General features: G+C 42.4%; 1 protein-coding gene across 1 annotated transcript in view; it reads right to left on the reverse strand.

Moving 5' to 3' along the window:
* PCDH15 (protocadherin related 15) overlaps positions 1–21,310 on the reverse strand; it is a 644,997-nt gene that overhangs the window by 184,274 nt on the left and 439,413 nt on the right. Inside the window, exons 9-11 of the mRNA XM_054288317.1 lie at positions 16,347–16,466; positions 14,821–14,931; positions 12,317–12,487 (exon numbers count right to left, since the gene is read on the reverse strand). Of these exons, the coding sequence (XP_054144292.1) occupies positions 12,317–12,487; positions 14,821–14,931; positions 16,347–16,466 (402 nt within the window). The remainder of the gene's footprint in view (positions 1–12,316; positions 12,488–14,820; positions 14,932–16,346; positions 16,467–21,310) is intronic.

The following is a 21,310-nucleotide window of genomic DNA, read 5'->3' on the forward strand; positions in this document are numbered from 1 at the left end:
TTGTTAGATCAAGTTGTCACAGGAGATAAAAAGAGGTTTACTTAGCAAAAATTCTGGGCCTGGAAACACTTCCCAAGAAAGGGCACAACAGCTTGAGGAAACCAAATCTACATTGCTAAACCCCTTTTAAAAAACACCTTTTATAGCTCCCTATCAGTTACTAGCAGATAATCAATAGCTTATCAAAGCTGTGCATTTTGACTTTGCTGAGTGATTAATTTAAAATCACCAAACCAGGTTAAAAAACAGCCCAATTTTGTGAACTTGATTCATTACCTTGAAGTCCTCAACAATCTGGTGCCCTCTGTAGGGCTGCAATTAGAGTGAAAAGAGGGGGGAAATGCAAATTGTCAGAACCCAAGACATTCCTCTAACTACCTAGAAGACTCAAGACCTTAGCAAAACCCCAGAGATTTAGAGCTGATTCACCCCATTTATACTTTTTAGAATTACAGAATCAGTAAGGTTGAAAAAGAGCTTTAGATCATCCAGTCCAACCATCAATCCATCACAATTAATCCACATCCTCAAGGGCCACATGCACACCTTTTTTATAATCCCTCCAGGGAAATGATGGGGCAGCCACAGCTTCTCTGGGCAAAGCTGTGCCAGGGCCTGCCCACCCTGCCAGGGAGGAAAGTTCTCCTAATATCCAATTATTGGAATATGAATCCCAATATTATCAGTTAGATGGTGCCTGGGCCAGTCTGACCCTCGCTGCTGGGCCAAAGGCAGCAACTGTGGTGTAATCACCCCAGAGATACCTTGGCTGCTGGAGATTGCAGCTGGGCACTGAGCAAGTCCAGGCTTGTCCGGAAAGCCGTTTACCTCAGGATGAAAGCTTCAGGCGATGGTGAAGAGAAAAAGGAGATAGATTCTGCTGGGGGGTTTAATGTCCAGAGGTTTATTCCAAGGTTACAGAGGTCTGAACGTGGGCAACTGCTCCAACAGAATAATGACTGCATGGCCTGATCACCTTTTTAAGCTCCCGGGGCAGGGGGAGGGGAGGGGACAGTAAGCACCAACCAGGTGAGAGGGGCGGGGTCTCAGGGGGGGATGACACCTAGACAGGCCAATGACCCCTGGGCATAGGGGCATCTTTTGAACTTGACCAATCACACGATGCCTTGCTGGAATGTTAAGCCTGATTGACAGGACACACTAAGCAAGGGGGCGAGGGGGAAGGGAGAGGCATATAGGCACACCTGGGAAAGGGACCCGGAAGCTTAAGACACACTGCAACATCCAATCTAAACCTCCCTCTGGCACTGGGAAGCCATTCCCCTGAGTCCTGTCCCTCCATCCCTTGCAAAAGTCTCTCTCCATCTTTCTTGCCAGCCCCTTCAGGCCCTGCAAGGCCACAGTTTGGTCACCCCAGAGCTTCTCCTGTCCAGGTGAGCACCCCCAGCTGTGCCAGCCTTTCCTCCCAGCAGAGCTGCTCCATCCCTCTGCCCATGCTGGTGCCTCCTCTGAACTCTCCAGCAGCTCCAGGTCCTTCCTGTGTTGGGCCCCAGAACTGATCTGCAAATTTAAAACTAAACTAACTTTTCTCTTTATTTATTTTCCAGAAGTTCCCCTTCATTCCCAGAGCCAGAGCTAAAAAGCCACAGTGGGTAATTTATGCTGATGGTGACCTGGCCTCTCCTGTCTTCTCTGGGGGTAAAAAAGTGTTTTATTGACCAATGGGAAAAATTAAGACACAGGATTAATTGTTCAATTCACCTTCTTTCTAAACTCAGCACTAAATTATCAAACAGCTTTTAGCACCTGATTTAGCTGCTCAATACAACCCATGGCTGCTGCCGCCCTGGGTTTCTGTCGTGCCCCATGTTTATGCAATTTCTTGAAATGAATACTGTAAAATTCAAATATCCTGGCAGCTTGGGTTGTTAACAGAGTAAGCTGTCAGAGAACACAATTCCTTCCATTCATTTGTAAAAAAACACCCCAACCTTTGAGAGGAAAAAAAACCCAACATTTTGAAGGAGCAACAAGAGAGCATAATGAACCCGAGCGCAGAGGAAAACAGAGACTATTTTTATCAATGATGTCTCCCAGGAACAGCAGAGCCAAAAAAGAATTGAATTTCATCAGGATCTGATCACAGTGCTTACTAAATTGCTTTTTCTGTATCTGACATGCTTGATAAGAAGTGTCCCCAGCAGGGGACTAAATGAAATGCATTATGCAATGAGCTTCCTGCCTCAGCACAACCACAATTCAGGCCAGAGCTTCTCCTCCTTCCAAGGTGATGACTGGCAGTAAAGAACAATAAACATTTCTTTTTTGACATTTGGTTTTTTTCCCATACAACTATGAAGTCTATTTCCTTGATTATCCCTCAAACTCTTGATGCGGGTTTCTTATTATCCTGATTTCTGTGCAGGGGAGCAAACTGTGAAAGCTAAGACAGTCACCTACATCTCCCCAAAAATCAGAAAATATTCAACAAACATGTAGCACCACCATAATGACTTCCAGATTATTGTTATTTTAATTTCTAAGAGTAATTTCTTTGCAATTAAAAAAATTTTATATTAGCCCAATTTTCTTTCCTTATAAATGCTATTTCTCACAGAGGGATAGTTCTCTCTATCATATATCTACAAATATCTATATCTATAAATATATGTATATATAAAAAACATATAGAGAGATATAAATAGATAGATATTGATATTTATATTTCTTTTTCTAAAGACAACAGGCTGATGGCTTCTCTATGCCTTTAGAAAAATCAGCCACACAATAATACATCACAAAAGGCACAAGAAGTTACAAGCAAATGATAAAAGAGGAGAAAGATTTGGTGGGAAAAGATAACTGGTACCAATGGTGGTATCTTAATTTCAGTTGTATGGAACTAGACAAAAAAACCCCAGAGAGTAATTAATTTGAAATTTAAAAAAAAATAATAAAGAGAAATATCAACATGAACAGGTCAGTATTTCACCCAGGCCCTTTGTCTCTTGGCTGACTCTCTTTTTGTACTGATTTTCCTCTCTTTTGGGTACTCAACAAGCACTTCTCCACTCCAGGAGTGGGAATCTCACTACTTAATTCCAGCTGTATCCACCACTGTCCTCTCCTAATTAAAGCTTGCCACCCTATCAGAAAAGAATTTTAGGGAGAAATGTTGTGGCCAGAGCCAGCTACAAATTCTGCCTCATCATTATTAAACCTATTTTATTACACTAATTTTAATGTAATGTTAAAAAGTGGCACTTTTAGATTGAAGGTTATAGGAAAAAATGGGTTTTGCCAGCTAAATTTTGGATGTATTTTCAATAAATCTGTGCAAATTTTCATGTGTGTGTGTACACACTTTAACTGTAATGCTCACATCCTTCATCCTTAAGCTCATCCTCACATCTTTTTAGGGTGTAACAGGGAAATTTAGCATTTTATTAAATGCTTTTCTTTTGCAATCTCAGGACAAAAAGCAGGAATTATTTACCAAGCACACCCCTGCATCCCCAGCACTGCTGTGCTGCCCAGGGTATGGATCCAGAGCCAAATAGAGATGAATCCCATTTTCTCCTCTCAGGAGAGGAAGTTCCACTCACCAGGAATTTCCATGTTCTCCACAGGAAAGACCTTTAGGATTCAAGGAATGTTTTCCACAAAACAATTATCAACAGCATGGAGGAGAGCAAACATGACTGTCCTGGGAAGGGGGATTTTCCTTTCATTTCATTTCCTAGGGTAACTTCATTTTAATGTGTACCCACAAATATTCACCAATTAAGGTTTTGCAGCCCATGTTTGATTAATTGAGGAATTAATCTGCACCCTCTGAATTGTGACAACAAGCTGAAAAGAGAAATAATTCCTCCTGACCCCTAATGATCAGCTGCAGCTCAATGGGACAACCCAGGCACTGAAATAATTCTCTCTGCAAGGCCCAGGGATGTGACAGAGAGGGGAATTTTTTCTGGAGTGAAGTTGGCTAATAAAGCATCACTGCAAGAATATTTTGTTTAAATGTCAACATTTAAAGCCCTCAAATGCTTCCAAGTGACATTTAAGGATCAAATAAATTGCTACATATGTTTCCTCTGTGACAGCAGCTCCTCTTGGTGCTGTAACAAACACAGATCTATGGGAGAGAAAACAGAATTGAATCTTACAGGAGCTCCTCAATCTACACTGGGGTGTTGATTAATTCATTAATTGGATTTTTAGCCCGCACAAAAAGCTGGTTTGTGCTCCTGAGCCTGCCCAGCTGCCCACACCAAAGCCCTGGAGATCCCTCACCATCCTAGGATGGGTTGGATTGCTGTGGCTGTGACCAAAGTGGAATCAAAGCAGCTCCTCTTCCTTCCTAAAGGAAATTCCTTCTCATTTCAGAACAACTGAAACTCCTTCCAAACAAGCTAAGGACCCTTTTCCTTCTGAGCTCCTGGAAAAGCCAGAAAAACTGAGCATTTTCTCACCTCTAAGTTCCTTACCATGATGAGAAATACCAGGCAATTGATGAAACATTCCCAGATTTTATTATCAAAACAAATTCCTTAATTTTAAATTATAAAATCAGTAATTTTTACCAGTTTATTCCTGCCTTGATAACAAATCAGATTTAAAATTTAACTTTACAGCTTGATGAATAGCTAGAAAATGCCCCCGTTTTCAGCAGCAGCCAAATCTCCATCCCAGCCTGAGCCTCTGCAGAGCTCCCAGAGCTGCTCCTGTGCCACCCATGGCCTCTGTGTCCCACAACCCAGCCCCAGAAATACCCAAAATATGCTTCTCTCAACCCAAAACCAGCTTTAAAGATGATCTGCAGGGACATTTTTCTTTCCCTGTTTCATTTCTTTGACCAAAATCTTCTCACTTTCTAGGCAAGCTTGATCCTTTTCCCCTTAAAACCTCCACTTTTAAGGATTAGAACTATATATATATATATATATATATATATATATATATATATATATTTTTTTTTTTACCCACAGACAGCAACTCAACTTCTGAACCACAACTGGGTTAAAATCCCCTGAAGTACAGTGTCTTTCAAACTTTATTCCCTTATTCTGGAGCCTTGTTATAATTTTCTCAACCACACTGTTGTTGGAAACATCTGGTTCTTAGGACAATCATTATGTTTTAGAAATTAAAATCATGGTTTTGTTTGATTTTGAGGGGCAAACCAGGCAAATGAACTTCTCTATCTGAAAAATATCTATATTTAAAGATACAGGTTAATCTTAGATTAACAGGGACTGTCCTGCCTGATCAATACACCAGCAAAGGGAAGAACTTGCCTGGCTGCTAAGGGAGATTATTCTCAGGTTTATGCATTCACATATTAAAGTTCCTGACAATTTTAGTGACAATTCTTTTTAATTAGCCATCCTTCTATCCTCCCAAATACATAAAATTTAATTATCTGTAGCATCACATCTTTGTGAATTTAACCTTTTCATGCTTCGCTACTTTTCAGTGACATTTTCCTTAAAAAAAAAAGACCCTAGCTATCAAGGGATGGCATGTGGGGGACAGACAAGCAATCCTAAAAAGGGGAAGAAAAGGGAAAATCACATCAGCAGACTTCAAAACACCTTTTATAGCTCCCTATCAGGTACTAGCAGATAATCAATAGCTTGTCAAAGCTGTCCATTATGACTTTGCTGAGTGATTCACTCAAAATCACCAAACCAGGTTAAAAACCTCCAATATTGTGAACTTGATCCATTACCTTGAAGTTCACGTCAATCTGGTAATCTCTGTAGGGCTGCAATTAGAATGAAAATAGGGGGAAAATGCAAATTGTCAGAACCCAAGATATTCCTCTAAGACTCAAGACCCTAGCAGAAAGCTCAAAGACCTTAACACAAAGTCAAAAACACCTGTGCTTTCCATCTTAACCCATAAAAAAAATTTACCCACTGTGTGTAAAGATTTAAAAGCCACAAAAGTTTAAGTAAACTGCTAGTGATTTGATCACAAAGTGAAAAAGTAAAATTTTAAAGATTTAAAATAGAAGTTCCAGAAGCAAGATGAAAGAATCTAAGCATGTTCTTTCTTTCTTCTTCTTTGTCTCCATCTTCTGCTTAATAGTAACACTTCTAAATTAGTTTAAAGTAGAGACAGACTGTCTAACATAAGTGAAAAGTATTAAAAAATTATTGTGAATAAAGTACAGATAGTTTTTAGTATAAAAAAATAACACTGCCCCGAAGGCGACCAATGTTCCTCAACCCAAACTGCTAAACAAACCTCAGCAAGTAAAAAAAAATGTATTTAATAAAAAAAAAAAATAACCTTGAAAATCAAAACAAAAAAATCTCAACTTCTTCAGTTGCAAAGCTAAGAAAAAAGACTTTTTAATACCTCAAAAACCATTTCAGCAACACAAATGAAAGGTTCGCCTAGAATAAACAGGGTGGCTGCAGCCACCAGAGGATTTTATCATTGTTTTTGCCTTGCTTTACCCCTTGCAAAGCACTTCATAATCACCTATCTGTTCATCTTGCATCTCTGCTGAAATTTAATTAGAAAAATTGCTATCTGCCTCCAATGGCAAGAAGCTTGGCCACAACTCTGCCTTCTTCCACAAAAAGCACTGCAGAGGTGTCAGGGAAGTCAATCTGCACTTCCCCTCCACTCGTCTGAGTCGCAGCATTCACCAAAATTGCTACTGAAAAAATTAATCCCTGCAAAAATGGGACAATTTGCTCATCTTTCAGTGGCAGAGGGACTGTTCAGAGCCTCAGTCATGAAGTTCTTGTCCAATTAAGAACAAGAATGTTGAGACACAATGGTTTTTAAAATATTTCTCTGGTTATTTCCTGAAGTGACACCAACGCCCTGTCCATCAAATAATTTTTGGAATTAAAGTACCCAGGAACTCCCATTCATCTCAACCCAGCAATAATTATCTTGCACCAAAGATTTTGGTCTATTAACAGCAGGGCTGGATGCTGCCTATTCAAAATATAAAATCACTTTTTTCTTGCCCAAAATGATTTGTATAAAGAGAAACAATTCTCCTAATGATGAAAACTCTGTTTTCTCTGGAAGGCAGACTTTGAACGTTTCGTTTTGCCAGCAGACACAACTGCAGTCAGTCATGGGCTAATTCCAGCAGGAAGTGTAAATTCCACCCCCTACAAAGCATTTAGCAGCACTCCCAAAACTGGACAGAGCCTGTTCAGCTGGGAAAGGAATAATTAGAAACAAATCAAATCCCAAATAATTTCCTGAGGCTTGATGCCACTGAACACAAATGCAGCTCGTAAATCTCAACAGGTCAAAGCCTGGCAAAGCTCTTCTATCATGTTTGGCTTTAAAAAGCCAAATCTTGGTACAAATAAGGCAAAGAAAATAAAGGCAGATTGAGATTGAACTGCTCCAGAGACCAACAACTCCCCAAATCAACTGTGAACACAGCCACTTCAACTCAGCCCAAAATCTGAGGGCTGTGCCTTTCAGTGCCCCAAAAATCTTCCTTGGCAGCTGCATGGGAGTTCCAGGTGAACCAGCAAATCTCTCCCACTTCAGGAGCGGTTACTTGGTGTTCATTCCATGGCAGATCCCTGGATCAAATGTCTTTTGACAGCACCTCCCACAGCAAAATAAGGTAAAAATTAATTAATTAATTTAATGACCACTGGAGGAAATCCAGAACATTTTGATGAACTTTTCTCTTTGATTAGTATAACCAATATGGGGAGATGCTGTTTCCAGAATTTTCACTTGTGCTGCTGCTGCTCTAAATTTTATATTAAGGTGTCTCTGGGAGAAAATTCCAGGAGGTTTTGGGTTTGGGAGGAATTGGGATTTGCAGGGCCAAAGGAACAAAATGCAAGGGAATTCAGTTGGAAGGAATTGTCAGGTGTTTGTCATCCTCAAGCCCAGAGGTACCCAAAACCAGAATTAATCACAGAATTAACTAGGCTGGAGAAGACCTTTGAGGTCATCAAGTCCAAAACCAATTCAAGTCCAATTTCATGCTGATTACTGGTAATTAATTAGCACATCCTGTACAGTGCTAATTAATTGCCAATAATCAGCATAAAATTGATTTGTCCAGAGCTGATTAACACCCTCTGGAAGAGTCCTGTGCTCCCAATCCCAGATCATTCAGTGGGATTACACCACCTCTTCAGAAAAATGTAGATTTCTCCTCCTGAATCCAAACTGATGGAACTGAAGAGGTCTTTTTCACTAATAAAGACTGCCAGTGACCTCCTGCTCTCCAATGTCTTATTCCACCTCTCTCAACTTCACTGTTGTTCGAGAAGGTTTTATTTATTATCTTTTAGCCTTTCACCTCTCCATGCTCTGCTCAGGCTCAGCTCCATGAGGTCACCTAAGCCCCACAAACGCTGTGAGGTCCCTTCAGACAAAATTCCTGAGGATTCTGAGCATAATCAGTACAAACCTAAACCCTTTCCATGCAGGAGGATCCATCAGAGGTGCAAGAACAAGGAACTTGTAGAAGAGAGAGGTCCAATCTGGATTGAGCACAAAATCTTTGGTGTCATGGAGTGTCTTAGTGCCCATGGGGGCTCATAATTACCCAATGGAACCCCAAAATAACCCCATGGAACCCCATAATTACCCAATGGAACCCCATAATGATTCCATGGAACTCCATAATTACCCCATGGAACCCCAAAATAACCCCATGGAACCCCATAATTACCCCATGGAACCCCAAAATAACCCCATGGAACCCCCTATTAACCCTATGGAATCCCATAATTACCCAATGGAACTTCATAATAACCACATGGAACCCCATAATTACCCCATGGAACCCCATAATAACTCCATGGAACCCCAAAATAACACCATGGAACCCCATAATTACCCAATGGAACCCCATAATAACTCCATGGAACCCCAAAATTACCCCATGGAACCCCATAATAACTCCATGGAACCCCAAAATAACCCCATGGAACCCCAAAAAAATCCCATGGTTGCAAATCTGGCCCAGTAATTAATTAAATAAATCTAATCTGTATTTTGCTGCCTAACAGGCTTTTCTTCTTTGCATGGTGATGGAAAATACAGAGTGTAGAAGTGGAGGAAACCTTCACAATGTGAGTGTGACAGGAATGGACCGAAGGGGGAAAAAAAGGAGGAGAAATTATCTTGCCCATGTTATGAGATATTCATGAGGTTGTACTTTTTAACTCCATGTGATGACGCACACATCTGATAATAAATGCTAACTTATTCAAGTCTTCCTGACACAAGAGGGGGAAAAATTAATTACCAGAGCTGATCAGACACAGAAACACTAAAATATGATATAAAGCAATGTAAAAACAACAACAAAAATCCCCAAACCTAATCAACAACCAACACAGGTTTTCTTGGAAATTGAAATTCAGCTAGCAACAAGTAATTAATCCACAACTTTTACCTCAGTAAATTCATGGGTAGATTCCAACTATACTGGACCAAAATATTACTCTTACCAGTGACATTAAATGCTTTATTTTAGGCGTCAGCTGAGTGGACATCTTGCCCAGCAAAGCAGGACTTCTCTTTCCAGCTACTGCCTCTGAATAATTCATACTTCAACTTTGTTCCTCATTCATTAATATTCCTTCTCATCTTCATTGAAAAATTAAAAAGCAAATTAAAAATAATTTTAAAAAGGTGATGTTTAACTAAAAATAGTCCTTTAGCCTTGGGAGTAGGGTGATGGTAGCTGTGGAGTAGCTTAGTAAAGAATAAATATAATACATAAAAATGTAAAGGGTAAACGCAATATAAATATTTCCTAGCTGAATCCAGGTATCATTCATATCTTCTAAAGGAATTATCTCTTAAAAGCCAAGTAAATATTTGAGGTTCAAGGTATAACTTCTTCCACTCAGGTTTATAAAAAGTGCTGCAAAAAGATAAACAGCGAAGAGTTCATGGTTCATCAACAGAACCCAGGGCTCATTTCATAGATCAGGGGCAGTTTGACACAAGAAAAGCTAAAAAACAAACAAGAAAAGCTAAAAAACAAACAAAAGCAGCTGGCCCTGAGCACGCTGCAGCTCAGGAAGTTTGAATAAATGAGTTTTCAGCTCAGTACCTAAATCCCAGGTCAGATTGTTCCTGGCCCAGCCTCTCTCCCTGGCAGAAAGTGCTTTGTCTTCCGGTGGGGAACGTGCCTGGACAAGGGCAGGAGCAGAGCTGGAGCTGGAATCCTCCGACTGAGAGGCAGCACCACAAAACCTGCCTGGTGTATGTTATACCTTCAGATAAGCAGATAAAAGCCCATAGGAACACCAGTTATTTGTAATTCCTGCCTCATTTCTCTCACAGTGGTGATTATAACAGATCTGTGCAGGTCAAATGGGGTCACATCCCTCATCCTGCACAGTCTGGGTGCTTACCCTGAGAAGATCCCACCCACACTCAGCTGGACAGGGAGCTGCCCCTTTCCTCAAAATGCCACCAAGCCCAAAGCAAATTAAAGCAGAATTTAAAGTCAAGGCAGTTCTTCTCCAAGTCCCAAGCACAACACAGCTACAAAGAGTTTTTAAGTACACCAAGGTGGAGAAGAGTGTGTGTGGGGAAGACTTGGAAATCAATGCTCCAAGGTTAAACAGGGATCATGTCTCCCATCCCCTGACCCATCCCAAGGATAATTGCAGCAGGAGTCCTGAGGCCACACCAAGCAAGACACCAAAATGTGTGGGATGGGAAAAGAGTGCGAGGCACAGGAGAGGAAGGCAGATAAGGCAGGGAAGAGCAGGAATCTCCACACTTCTGGCTTAGGTTGGAAAGGGAGGTGTGGATTCTATTGCCATCTGTTAGAGGTGGGGCAGTTATCTTCTGTTCATTGGGCAGTTTTCTTTATCTCTTCCACAACCAACCCTCCCTCCAGGAAATCTCTTCTGTTCATGGGCCATTAATTATTAATTATCTCCTGTCCATGGCCAGTGAGTGTCCCTGCATGGCTGATCCAATCCCACCATCCCATGGGGAGATGCTCTGCCCAGGGGAGGAGCCAAGCATTCCTACCTGGATCCAATCTGAGCTTTGGGACCCCACAGCAGCCTTTGCCCCCTGCATTGCCAGAGGAGCAGCTTTCTGCTGCCCTGCATGGCCAGAGGGAGCCCAGGCCCATCTGCAGCAGCCCTGGAGCTGCAGAGGAAAACTCCCCCCTTGTGCAGGATCCCTGCTGCAGCAGAGCCACAGCTGGCACTGCAGGAGGGCTGAGCCCCCATGGGATGGGGCTGGGGCACCCCCCTGACACACAGGGGGCAGGGCATGGTCTGACTCTAGCAGTGTTGGGGTTTTTTTTGTTTGTACTATTGCATTTGTATTTTTAATTTTCCTATTAAAGAACTGTTAATTAGATTCTCATATCTTTGCCTGAGAACCCCTTAATTTCAAAATTATAATAATTCGGAGGGAGTGGTTTACATTTTCCATTTCAGGGGGAGCTCCTGCCTTCCTTGGCAAACCATTTCAAGCCAAGACAACTTCCAACCTCAACCTGCCCTTGGCTGGAGGTAGCAGGACACAGAGTGTGTGCTGTGACCACAAACCAAAGTTAAAAACCTTAATGCCAAAGCTTAACGTTATTTTAATGCCATCTTAATCTCATAGTTAATCAGGTGGAGCAATACCTGGTGGGTGATTCAATTGGTTCTGCCTTTTTTTATTCTTAAATGAGTCAAAGGTCACATATCAATATTAGTTCAGCAATCCCTGTTTCTGTTCCTCCCACCAGAGGTGCAGATCTCCAAGCAGCAGCTCTGCTGTAAGGAATGGCACTTGGCACCAAGTTGCAAGAAGAAATGAAAAAGTTATCACCTCATTTTGGGATTCATGTGTGCATGGAGTGTGAAATGAGCCTTATACTCACCTTTACCTGACCCCATGGATGGATTAACTGAGAGACTTAGCACAAGGGCCTACATGGGATAAACCCCCATTGATCATCACTGCCTCTGGATCAGAACCTATTAATTGCAACAAAACTCCTTTCAGGGGTCAGTGGCTAATGCTTCCTCTTCCCAAAAATCTTTCTCCTACGGTTTATAACAACCTTCAATGGGAGCAACATCAAGTCCCCTCCCAAAAGTGTTTCTTGGGGATAATTTGAGAGCAAAACACGGACAGATCAGGAATAGCAATTCCAAAATGTACCCAATTTTTCTAAGATTCAGCCCTTGCAGCCAATGGGCAGTTTGGCACTGGATCCAAGCTGGAATTTCACCATCATCCTCACAGGCATCTCACCTTGGCTTCCTCTTGGTTTGGGACACAGAACACAGTGTCAAGCACCTTCTAACTCACAGGAGAAGATGTCAGGCAAAACAGATAAAATCTGGAAAGATCCCAGAGGACTTACAGGGTCTGTGAGCTCTGGCAGGCTGGCTTGGTAGGTGAGGGGCCTGCAGTCCCGGGTGTTGTTCACCAGCACACAGGGCAGGAACATTGGCCCCAAATCGTCCCCATCCAGCACATCCACGGTCAGGGTGGTCGTGCTCGTCCTCCGCTCGTTCAGGTTCTGGGCTCGGTCCTGTGGAGCAAACCAGGTCCAGCTGGTGAGACTTCCTGAGCTCACAATCTCCTGGAAAAAAACCTCCTAAAAAGAACCACCCCAAAGGTTTTAAGCAAGGCTGAGGATAAAACATGTAAGTGTCAGAATTATCCATGTTCCAGGAGTAATTACAGGAATTTCAGCCTCAGAGCTGCAGCCTGAAAGGCTCACAAGTAAAATTAGGGGAAAAATTGAAGCAATGCTGCAAGACATCTAGAGCTCAGAAACAATACAGCTTGGGAAAACTACAGACTAAAACTACAATAATGCAGCATGTTTGTACAACATAAAAAGGCCCCGTGCCTTATTTATAATCAGAAATTGTTGTGGTTATACCCAAAGCACACATTAGCAACAGTTCAAGTCTTCTTTCTTCCTTTAGTGAAGAAACATCGTGACTAGCTAATATTTTGTTTAGAATACTCAAAAATATTCCCATTTTCACAGAGGAACTGCTGCATGAGCTTTCCTTTGCAGAGCTAAAATCTTAGGAGGGAATATGTGCCATGAATTACATCTTGCCCTCCTATTCTAATGAAATGCTGAAAGAAAAAAAGCAATTTTTAAATTTGTTTTTTTTTAATTTATGCTGCTGAATAACATCATCTATGTAAGATGAAGAGCCCATTGCTCTAAATTGGATTGAATATGGAAATGCATATTGTTTTTTTCCTATTTTGCAGTTCACTCAGTTCTTACACCAGCTTCACATTTAGAGTAAATATGGGAATTTCTACATTCAGCTTTCTTCATGGTCAGGGATGAAAAACAATCCCAGCTACAAGGAGCAGCTTTCATCATCAACTAAACCATTTCTCCATTCCTCCAGTGCCTCTGAGTAATTCTGGATCAAAGCAGATAGAGAGTAATTAATTTCCAGCAGTATCTTCAGGATGCAAGGACAACAAAGCACTGACAGTGTAATCAGAGGAATGTGATTGCACAGTACACACCAGAGAAAATTCCCTGCAGCCTGTGGGGTTATAGAATCCCAGAATGATTTGGGTTGGGAGGGACCTCAAAGCCCATCCAGTTCTACCCCTTGCCATGGGCAGGGACACCTTCCACTGTCCCAGGCTGCTCCAAGCTTCAAAGTCCAACCTGGCCCTGGGCACTGCCAGGGATCCAGGGGCAGCCACAGCTGCTCTGGGCACCCTGTGCCAGGGCCTGCCCATGCTCACAGGAAGGAATTCCTAATTCCCAATATCCCATATAACCCTGCTTTCTGTCAGTTTGAAGCCATTCCCCCTTGTCCTGCCACTCCATCCCTCAGAAAAGTCCCACTCCATCTTTCTTGTTGTCTCCTTCAGGCCACAGTTTGGTCACCCCAGAGCTTCTCCTGTCCAGGTGAGCACCCCCAGCTGTGCCAGCCTTTCCTCCCAGCAGAGCTGCTCCATCCCTCTGCCCATGCTGGTGCCTCCCCTGGGCTCTCTGCAGCAGCTCCAGGTCCCTCCTGTGCTGGGGCAGCTCTGCGGGTGGGGTCTCACCTGAGCACAGGGACAAGGAGCATTGAACCACCCTTGGGGCCCTGGCTTCTGCTGCCAGAATGCTGAACATGCCACAAAATAAATAAGAAAAGAGACTGCAAAATGTATCTGCACTTCTGTGCTAGAGAGATGACAGGAATGTGGAGGTGTGGATTCAGGATCTCCTGTTGCTTCAGAGCAAATATCATTTCCCACGAACAAAGATGTATCACAACAGCTGTGAACAACAGAAGAGAAGTTTTCATTTCAGTTGTTATCAGAAGGACAAAAAGGGAAAAAAGCCTTTCACAGCCCTCAAGGGCATCAAAACCCCACTCTGATGACAGATATCTGAGATATAGTTTATACATCACTTTTCTTTTCAGTTATCCACTGCCAGCCACTCTGGAAAAACCTCTCTGTACACTTGCACGATGACTTGAAGGAAAAATCACCTCTTTATAACAAAATGCATTTCCAACCTGAAGAATCCAATGAAATTGTTTCCATTAAACCCATCTGAGTGACAATTAGCCTTGCCAGATTTGTTGGAAAATGGGACATTTAGTGCCATGAGGCTGCACTTTTCTGCATGGGCTGCACTGCACATTTGCAAGTTGCTCCTTGTGCCAAAAAGGTTGGCTTGTCACACACTGAGCAAGCTTTTTTAAGCAGTAATAATATGCCTGAGCTTTCAACAGCCTGGATAAATCTTAAATTAGATCTTCAGCAGAAGAGGATTTATCAGAGCTGGTATTTCAGCAAGGCTCTGCCTTTCCTTGGGAAGGAAACTAAACTCACACCTAAATCAGGGGCACAAATGGCCTTCGAGAGATTTATACTCACATTTGCTTGAACAATGACAAAATAACGAGTCTTTTCCTCATAATTTAGTCTTTCCCTCAGAACTACTGCTCCGGACAAAGTGAGAGGAATATCAAAGGTCCTGTTGGAAGTCTGCAAATGAGAAAACAGCACAATAACATTGAACATGCCTCAAAGTTCAGATGAGAAGCCACAAAGCTGGGCCACAATGGGATGATCCTTTGGTTGGTATTCCAAGGCTGCATCTGCTATTCAAATAAGAGATTATAAAGCTTACTACGTTTTCTCCCCACCCAATTCCCTCCTGAAGAACCCCCTAGTAATGAATATGTACAGAACAGAGTTCTTTACCTATCTGTTACTACTTCCAACCACCAAAGTCTGACTGAATCTGCTTCTTTCCCCTTTGCCATCCTGAATTTGCAGTGGTGCATTCAAATCAAGTGCTCAAGCAGTAGAGATAAGAAATCCACATCATTGTACTTATCTGCTCTTTATTCTGCCTTTCATGAGGGCAATGAAGTGCTAAACAAGCAGAGAACATCAACATTTAGATGCCAGTTCATGCATACGTTCCTATCTGAGGAAATTCACATTTCAGGGTATATGCAGATGTTTAATGGAGTGAAATACAATTTGTTCCGTGTATTTTCTTCCACTGACTCAGGTGACAAAGCTGGGGCAAAAACTGGCAGGAGGGCACACATTTCTGACCTGAGATCCGATTGCAATTTCATTATCAAATTAATCTAATTAAAAACACTTCCCATCTTTCCATGCTTCAATCTCTCAGTGCTGAAGATAGTTAATATTTAAGTATTTTGAACAGGCAACAGCAATACAAGATTCCAAACACAGTAGAGGCACAGAGCAATGTTGTTTCTTTACATCACATTTTTACTGCCTTTTTCCTTGAAGAGCCTAAATAACTGCTAAAAATGAAGGGTTGTTTTCAGCAAATAATTGAGAATGAGTGGTAAATTCTCCATGCTGCATGGGGAATCTATGGTGGGCAGAAAAAAAGGATTGGGATGGGCATCCCAGACTGATAAATAACTGGAGATAGTCTAAGTTTGGCACTCATCTTTTGGGATAAAATATTTTATCCCAAGGGGGGGAAATCAACAAGGGGATTGTTACTGAGGCAAAACGGAAATCATGGAATCCCAGAATGATTTGGGTTGGAAGAGATCTTAAAGCCCATCCAGAGACACCTTCCACTATTCCAGGTTCCTCCAAGCCCCCAAGTCAAACCTGGCCTTGGACACTTCCAGGAATGGGATAAACACAATTTCTCTGGGCATTACTGAAAGTGAAATGATCCAGCTGCTGACAGTGAAGCAATGAGAGGGAAGATAAATTCATCTGTGGTTACAGAGCTGATGGACAGAGAAAACACTTGATATTAAGGAAAACATTTCTTCATATCCAACAGCAACCTCTTCTTCATATCATAAATATAAATATAACTATAACTATAACTATAAATATAAATATAAATATAAATATAAATATAAATCAAGGGAAAAAGGCCTGAATGGCTGTACCTTGTCATTAGGATTGTACTGGATGACATATTCTATCTGGCCATTGGGACCATCATCAATGTCAATAGCACCATTGTCTCCAGAAAACCCTGTGAAGATGGTTGTTCCAACTGGAGTTAACTGCAAGAACAGCAAGAGATCCTCATTAAAACCTTGAGGTTTTAATTTTAACCTTATTTTTCCCCCTAGCTCTGGTCTATAAACATCATGACAAAACTTCATCTTAAAAAAAAAAAAAAGACAAAAATGAGAAAAACACTCTTTAAACCTGAAAGAACCCATGAAATAAATATAGATTAAACCAAATAAAAGCTCCTTTTTCAGACTCAGGAAGGAAAACAAGGATGAGCAGCAAATGTAAACAGAGCTTATTTGACAGCATCTTCATAGCAACGTGAACAGAGCCAGATTAATATTGTTACATGCAAACACAAACACCCAGAGAGCTCCATGGCTTTGAGCAAACACAGGAGTGAAGCTGTTGCTCCAATATTGCGTTGGCAGCAATTGAATACCCATTAAATGATGTTTTGAAAATGAATCAATTTATAATTATCCTCGCGCTGATAAATAGCACGAAATCAAGGCCCATTGAGAGCAGAGACAGAAGATTTCTTGGGAGTCATCGTTTCTGAATTTAAATATTCAGGAAACTTTGCAAGTCATCAACCTGAGAGGGAGGAACAAATGAACAAACACTTGTGGGTTCAGCACAACCCTTGCTCCTTGGTGCTCCCCAGATTTGTGGCCCTTCAATTCCCACTGGCCCCTCTTCTTTCCTCCAGAATTTACACAAATTTGCTGCACATATTTAAACCTAGAGGGCATAAAAAGGTTTGAAATATTGGAAGAAGAGCAGGAGGCAAAGGACAGAGTCATTGCAGCATTTGGTGCAGATGTGGATGTTATTTCACGTTCCTGTTTTGTGGTGCTCACAATAAAGCAAAGACTTAACTCCCCATTTCCTCCTGCACTCATAGTTCCTGTTTTATTTATAAAGCTGCTAATTAAGGGTGTAATGGTAGGCAGAGTTCTCTGGGAAACATGTTCAGGGCTGACAATACTGAATCTTTGAAATAAAAGTCACCAATTCGAAGCCTTTTTGTGGTAAAACAAGTGGGGCTTAATTTATAATACACACTTACACCACAACTCTTTATGTTCATGTTTTGCTACTAACTTGACTTATTTACTCCTGGAACAGGCAGCAGAAGTGTCACACGTGGGTGCAGGAAGTTGAATGTGCCCTAATGGGTTGGGATGTGTGTGGGAGAAGGGGACAGAAGACCAAAGTAACCTGAAAACCAGCTGGGAAAAGTTCCAGGATGGTTTGCAGGGGGTTTTCCCACCACTGGGGATGGGCTGCTCCTTGATATCCACTCAGGAACCTCCTTGTTGCCTCCTCAACAGCTCAGGAGAGGAAAATCCCATGTTCTTGAGGGAAAAGAGTGAGACCAGGCATCCACTGCCTCTGTCTCACACTACCAGGGAGGACAGAGGCTGTGGCGAACACTGATTAAACATCCTGCTAGGAAAAACACCCTGGGATGGGGACAGAGGGACACAAACCAGCACTGTCCCCTATCCCAGGTTCAGCATCACTCCCTAACTCCCAGCCCCTCTTCATCATTTTCTCCCCATTCCTTGCTGCCACATGGCAGTTTCCCCTCGCTTATACCCCTTTTCCCCTCTCTTAACCCCTTTTCCCATCTCTTAAACCCCTTTTCCCCTATCTTAACCCTCTTTTCCCCTCTCATAACCCCTTTTCCCCTCTCTTAACCCCTTTTCCCCTCTTTTAAACCCATTTCCCCCTCTCCTAACCCCCTTTTCCCCTCTCTTAACCCCTTTTCCCCTCTCTTAAATGCCTTTTCTCCTCTCTTAAGCCCTTTTCTCCTCAGTTAATCCCCTTTTCCCCGCTCTTAACCCCTTTTCCCCTCTCTTAAACCCATTTTCAGCTCTCTTAACCCATTTTCCCCTCTCTTAAACCCATTTTCAGCTCTCTTAACCCCTTTTCCCCTCTCTTAACCCAGTTTTCCTGAGTACCATGGGGCTGGCGGTGGGCCTGTGGATCCCTCACTCCAGAGGAGCTCCCACCTCTTCTCACAGAGACTCCTCAGGCCCTACCTGGGAACTGACACCCTCTAACTCAAAATAAGAGAGTTTAACCAATTAATCCCTGTTTAAGCAATGGTTCCATTAGTGGGAAGAGCCAGGGACAGTGCTGGCTGGTCATGGGGTGGCATAGGATGGAAATCTCCCAGGTTTCTGCTGGCCAAACAGGACAAAGTCCTGGTGCTCCCAGATGGATCTGAGAGGAGCAGCTCTGGAGATATCAGACATGTAGAATGCCAGAATGGTTTGGGTTGGAAAAAACATTAAAGATCATCTAATCCAAATCCCTTCCATGGGCAGGGACTCCTTCCACTGTCCCAGGCTGCTCCAAGTCCCAGTGTCCAGCCTGGCCTTGGGCACTGCCAGGGATCCAGGAGCAGCCACAGCTGTGCCAGGGCCTGCCCACCCTACCAGGGAACAATTCCTCATTCCCAATATCCCATCTAAATTTCCACTCTGTCACTTTGAAGCCATTCCCTGTGTCCTGTCCCTCCATCCCTTGTCCCCAGTCCCTCTCCAGCTCTCCTGGAGCCCCTTTAGGCCCTGGAAGGGGCTCTGAGCTCTCTCTGGAGCCTTCTCCTCTCCAGGTGAGCACCCCCAGCTCCCTCCAGAGCAAAGGGGCTCCAGCCCCTCCATGGCTCCTTTGGACTCATCCCAACAGATCCCACTGCTGGACACTGTACTGCAGATGGTGTGCCATATTTAAAGAACCAAAACCATATATTTAATACTATTAAATATTGTAAAAATGCTGTCACATCCAAGCAGCCCAGGAGATGACAGACACCCTGGAGCTGCTGGCACAGCTCCCACCAGCCCTTTCTGACAGCGTGCAGATAAATAGTGGCCAACATAAAAAGGCTCCAGCACCGTAAAGCACATTAATAAGTGATAACAAAAGAGACAGTTGCAAAAATGACACATCAGTAAACACCAGAACTCCAATTCCATGCTCTAACAGTAAAAGTCAAAAGCTAAAGCCTTGCATTTGATCTATTACACCCAGAATAACTGACTGCAGATGTGCAGACCTTCAGGACACAGACGTTTCCATTTTATCAAAGTTTTCTTTCCTGCAACACAAATGATACTAGAAAAGAACATTGGGAAAATAAATCCTTTCCACTCCTCCATGACAGAGCTCCAGCAGCATTTGGACAATGCTCTCAGGGATGCACAGGGTGGGATTTTTTGGGGTGTCTATGCAGTACCAGGGGTTGGAGTGGATGATCCTGGTGGGTCCCTCCCAGCTCAGGATATTCCACAATTCTGGGATTTCCAGCCTGCTCAAGATCTCATATTAGAGATTCCTGCAGGCTTTAGAAAAATTTAGATGAGCTCTTAACTCGATACTTCAAATCCACTTACAATCATCTGGGAGAGGCCCCTCAGCACTCCAAACCTCACCAACTTTTTATACAGAGATCTCAGCATTGTGCTGATTTTTACTATGATACTTACCATTAGTCAGTAATGCATTTCCACTACCATTACCATAATACATTTTCCCACAATTTGTGAGGGATTTCTGAGAGACTGCTGTCACCTCCTTGTTGGAACAACAAGGAGGAACTCAGTTCCCCTAATAAAATACAACTTTAGCCTGGAGAAAAGGAGGCTCAGGGGGGCTCAGGCTGTGCTGCCAGGGAACAGGGACAGAAAAAGGGGAAACAGCCCCAAGCTGGGCCAGGGGAGGCTCAGCTTGGATGTTGGGAAAACTTCCTTCACTAAAGAATGGAATTTTGTTTCTCCACAGGAACCTTTGGTATGTCCCAGGGAAAGGGCTTGAAGTTGTGCATCAAAGGGTTTAACCATCAAAGTGTTTTACCTTATGAAAACGAAAACTTTAGGGATTGCAAAGAGACAATTCCTGGAGTGTCAGCATCCTCAGCCTGAGGATAATCATCTCTGTGGGAACTCAATCCAGTGGATAAGAATCATGGTGACACAAAACAAGGAAGATTCCAAAAAGAATGCGATTAAACAAACAGAGAGGAGAAGCACACGATAAATCTTCCTCTTGCACAGTCTACAGCTGTAGCACTTAAAAACTTCCTTCAGCGTGATTAATGGCTATTAGAAGTAGAGATGCAGACAGAAGCATTCAGCTCTTCTATAAAACATTTGGAAAATTAATTTCCCTATTATTGCCTATTTACAAAGTTAAAAATGAATAATTTTTCAGAGTGGCCCCAAAGAGCAGAGCAAAGCCAGATTTACAGTTAATCATTCTGAGCTAACACTCTTTTGATGATGTCTACCTGCAGAGATTAATTATTTTGATACCACAAGGAAAAAGGAATAATTACACCACCAGAAATGAAAATTCAGCACAAGTTCTAATTCTCCACAGCCCAAACCCAAAGTTTTGATATGACTGAAGTTCAAGAAAGGCTCTTATTTTGCTAAGGATTCCAATCTTTGCTAAATTAAAGGAGGAAAAAAAAAAGAGTCCTGAACTAAATAAATGAACCAACCCCAAAATGTTGGGTTACAAGCAGCTCTAAGGTTACATGCATTAATAAATACTGACTTCCACAGTGTTCTAGGGGCTCCACATCTACTTCCAAACAGAACCTGCTATTAAAGGCTCCTGACTTGCTCTGTAGGACTCAGGAAAGTGAAAAACCAAGAGCAAAGAAAGTCAGTTTTATAAAACCCAGGGAATGCAAAATTTGAGCTGTATTTAGCTCAGATAAAAATGATCAGATAAGTTGTGTAGAACACAAAACACAGACACCACCACTGGGCTTCAGCAGTACAAGATTTTACTTCCTAATCCCTGTATTAAGCTCCATAAATTTAAACCCCTTGTGGCAATGCCATATATTTGTCTGTGGAATATTAACTGA

Source organism: Melozone crissalis, unplaced genomic scaffold, assembly GCF_028551555.1.
Source record: "Melozone crissalis strain CALT ecotype California unplaced genomic scaffold, PUWL_Pcris_2 ptg000062l_1, whole genome shotgun sequence".
NCBI lineage: Eukaryota > Metazoa > Chordata > Aves > Passeriformes > Passerellidae > Melozone > Melozone crissalis.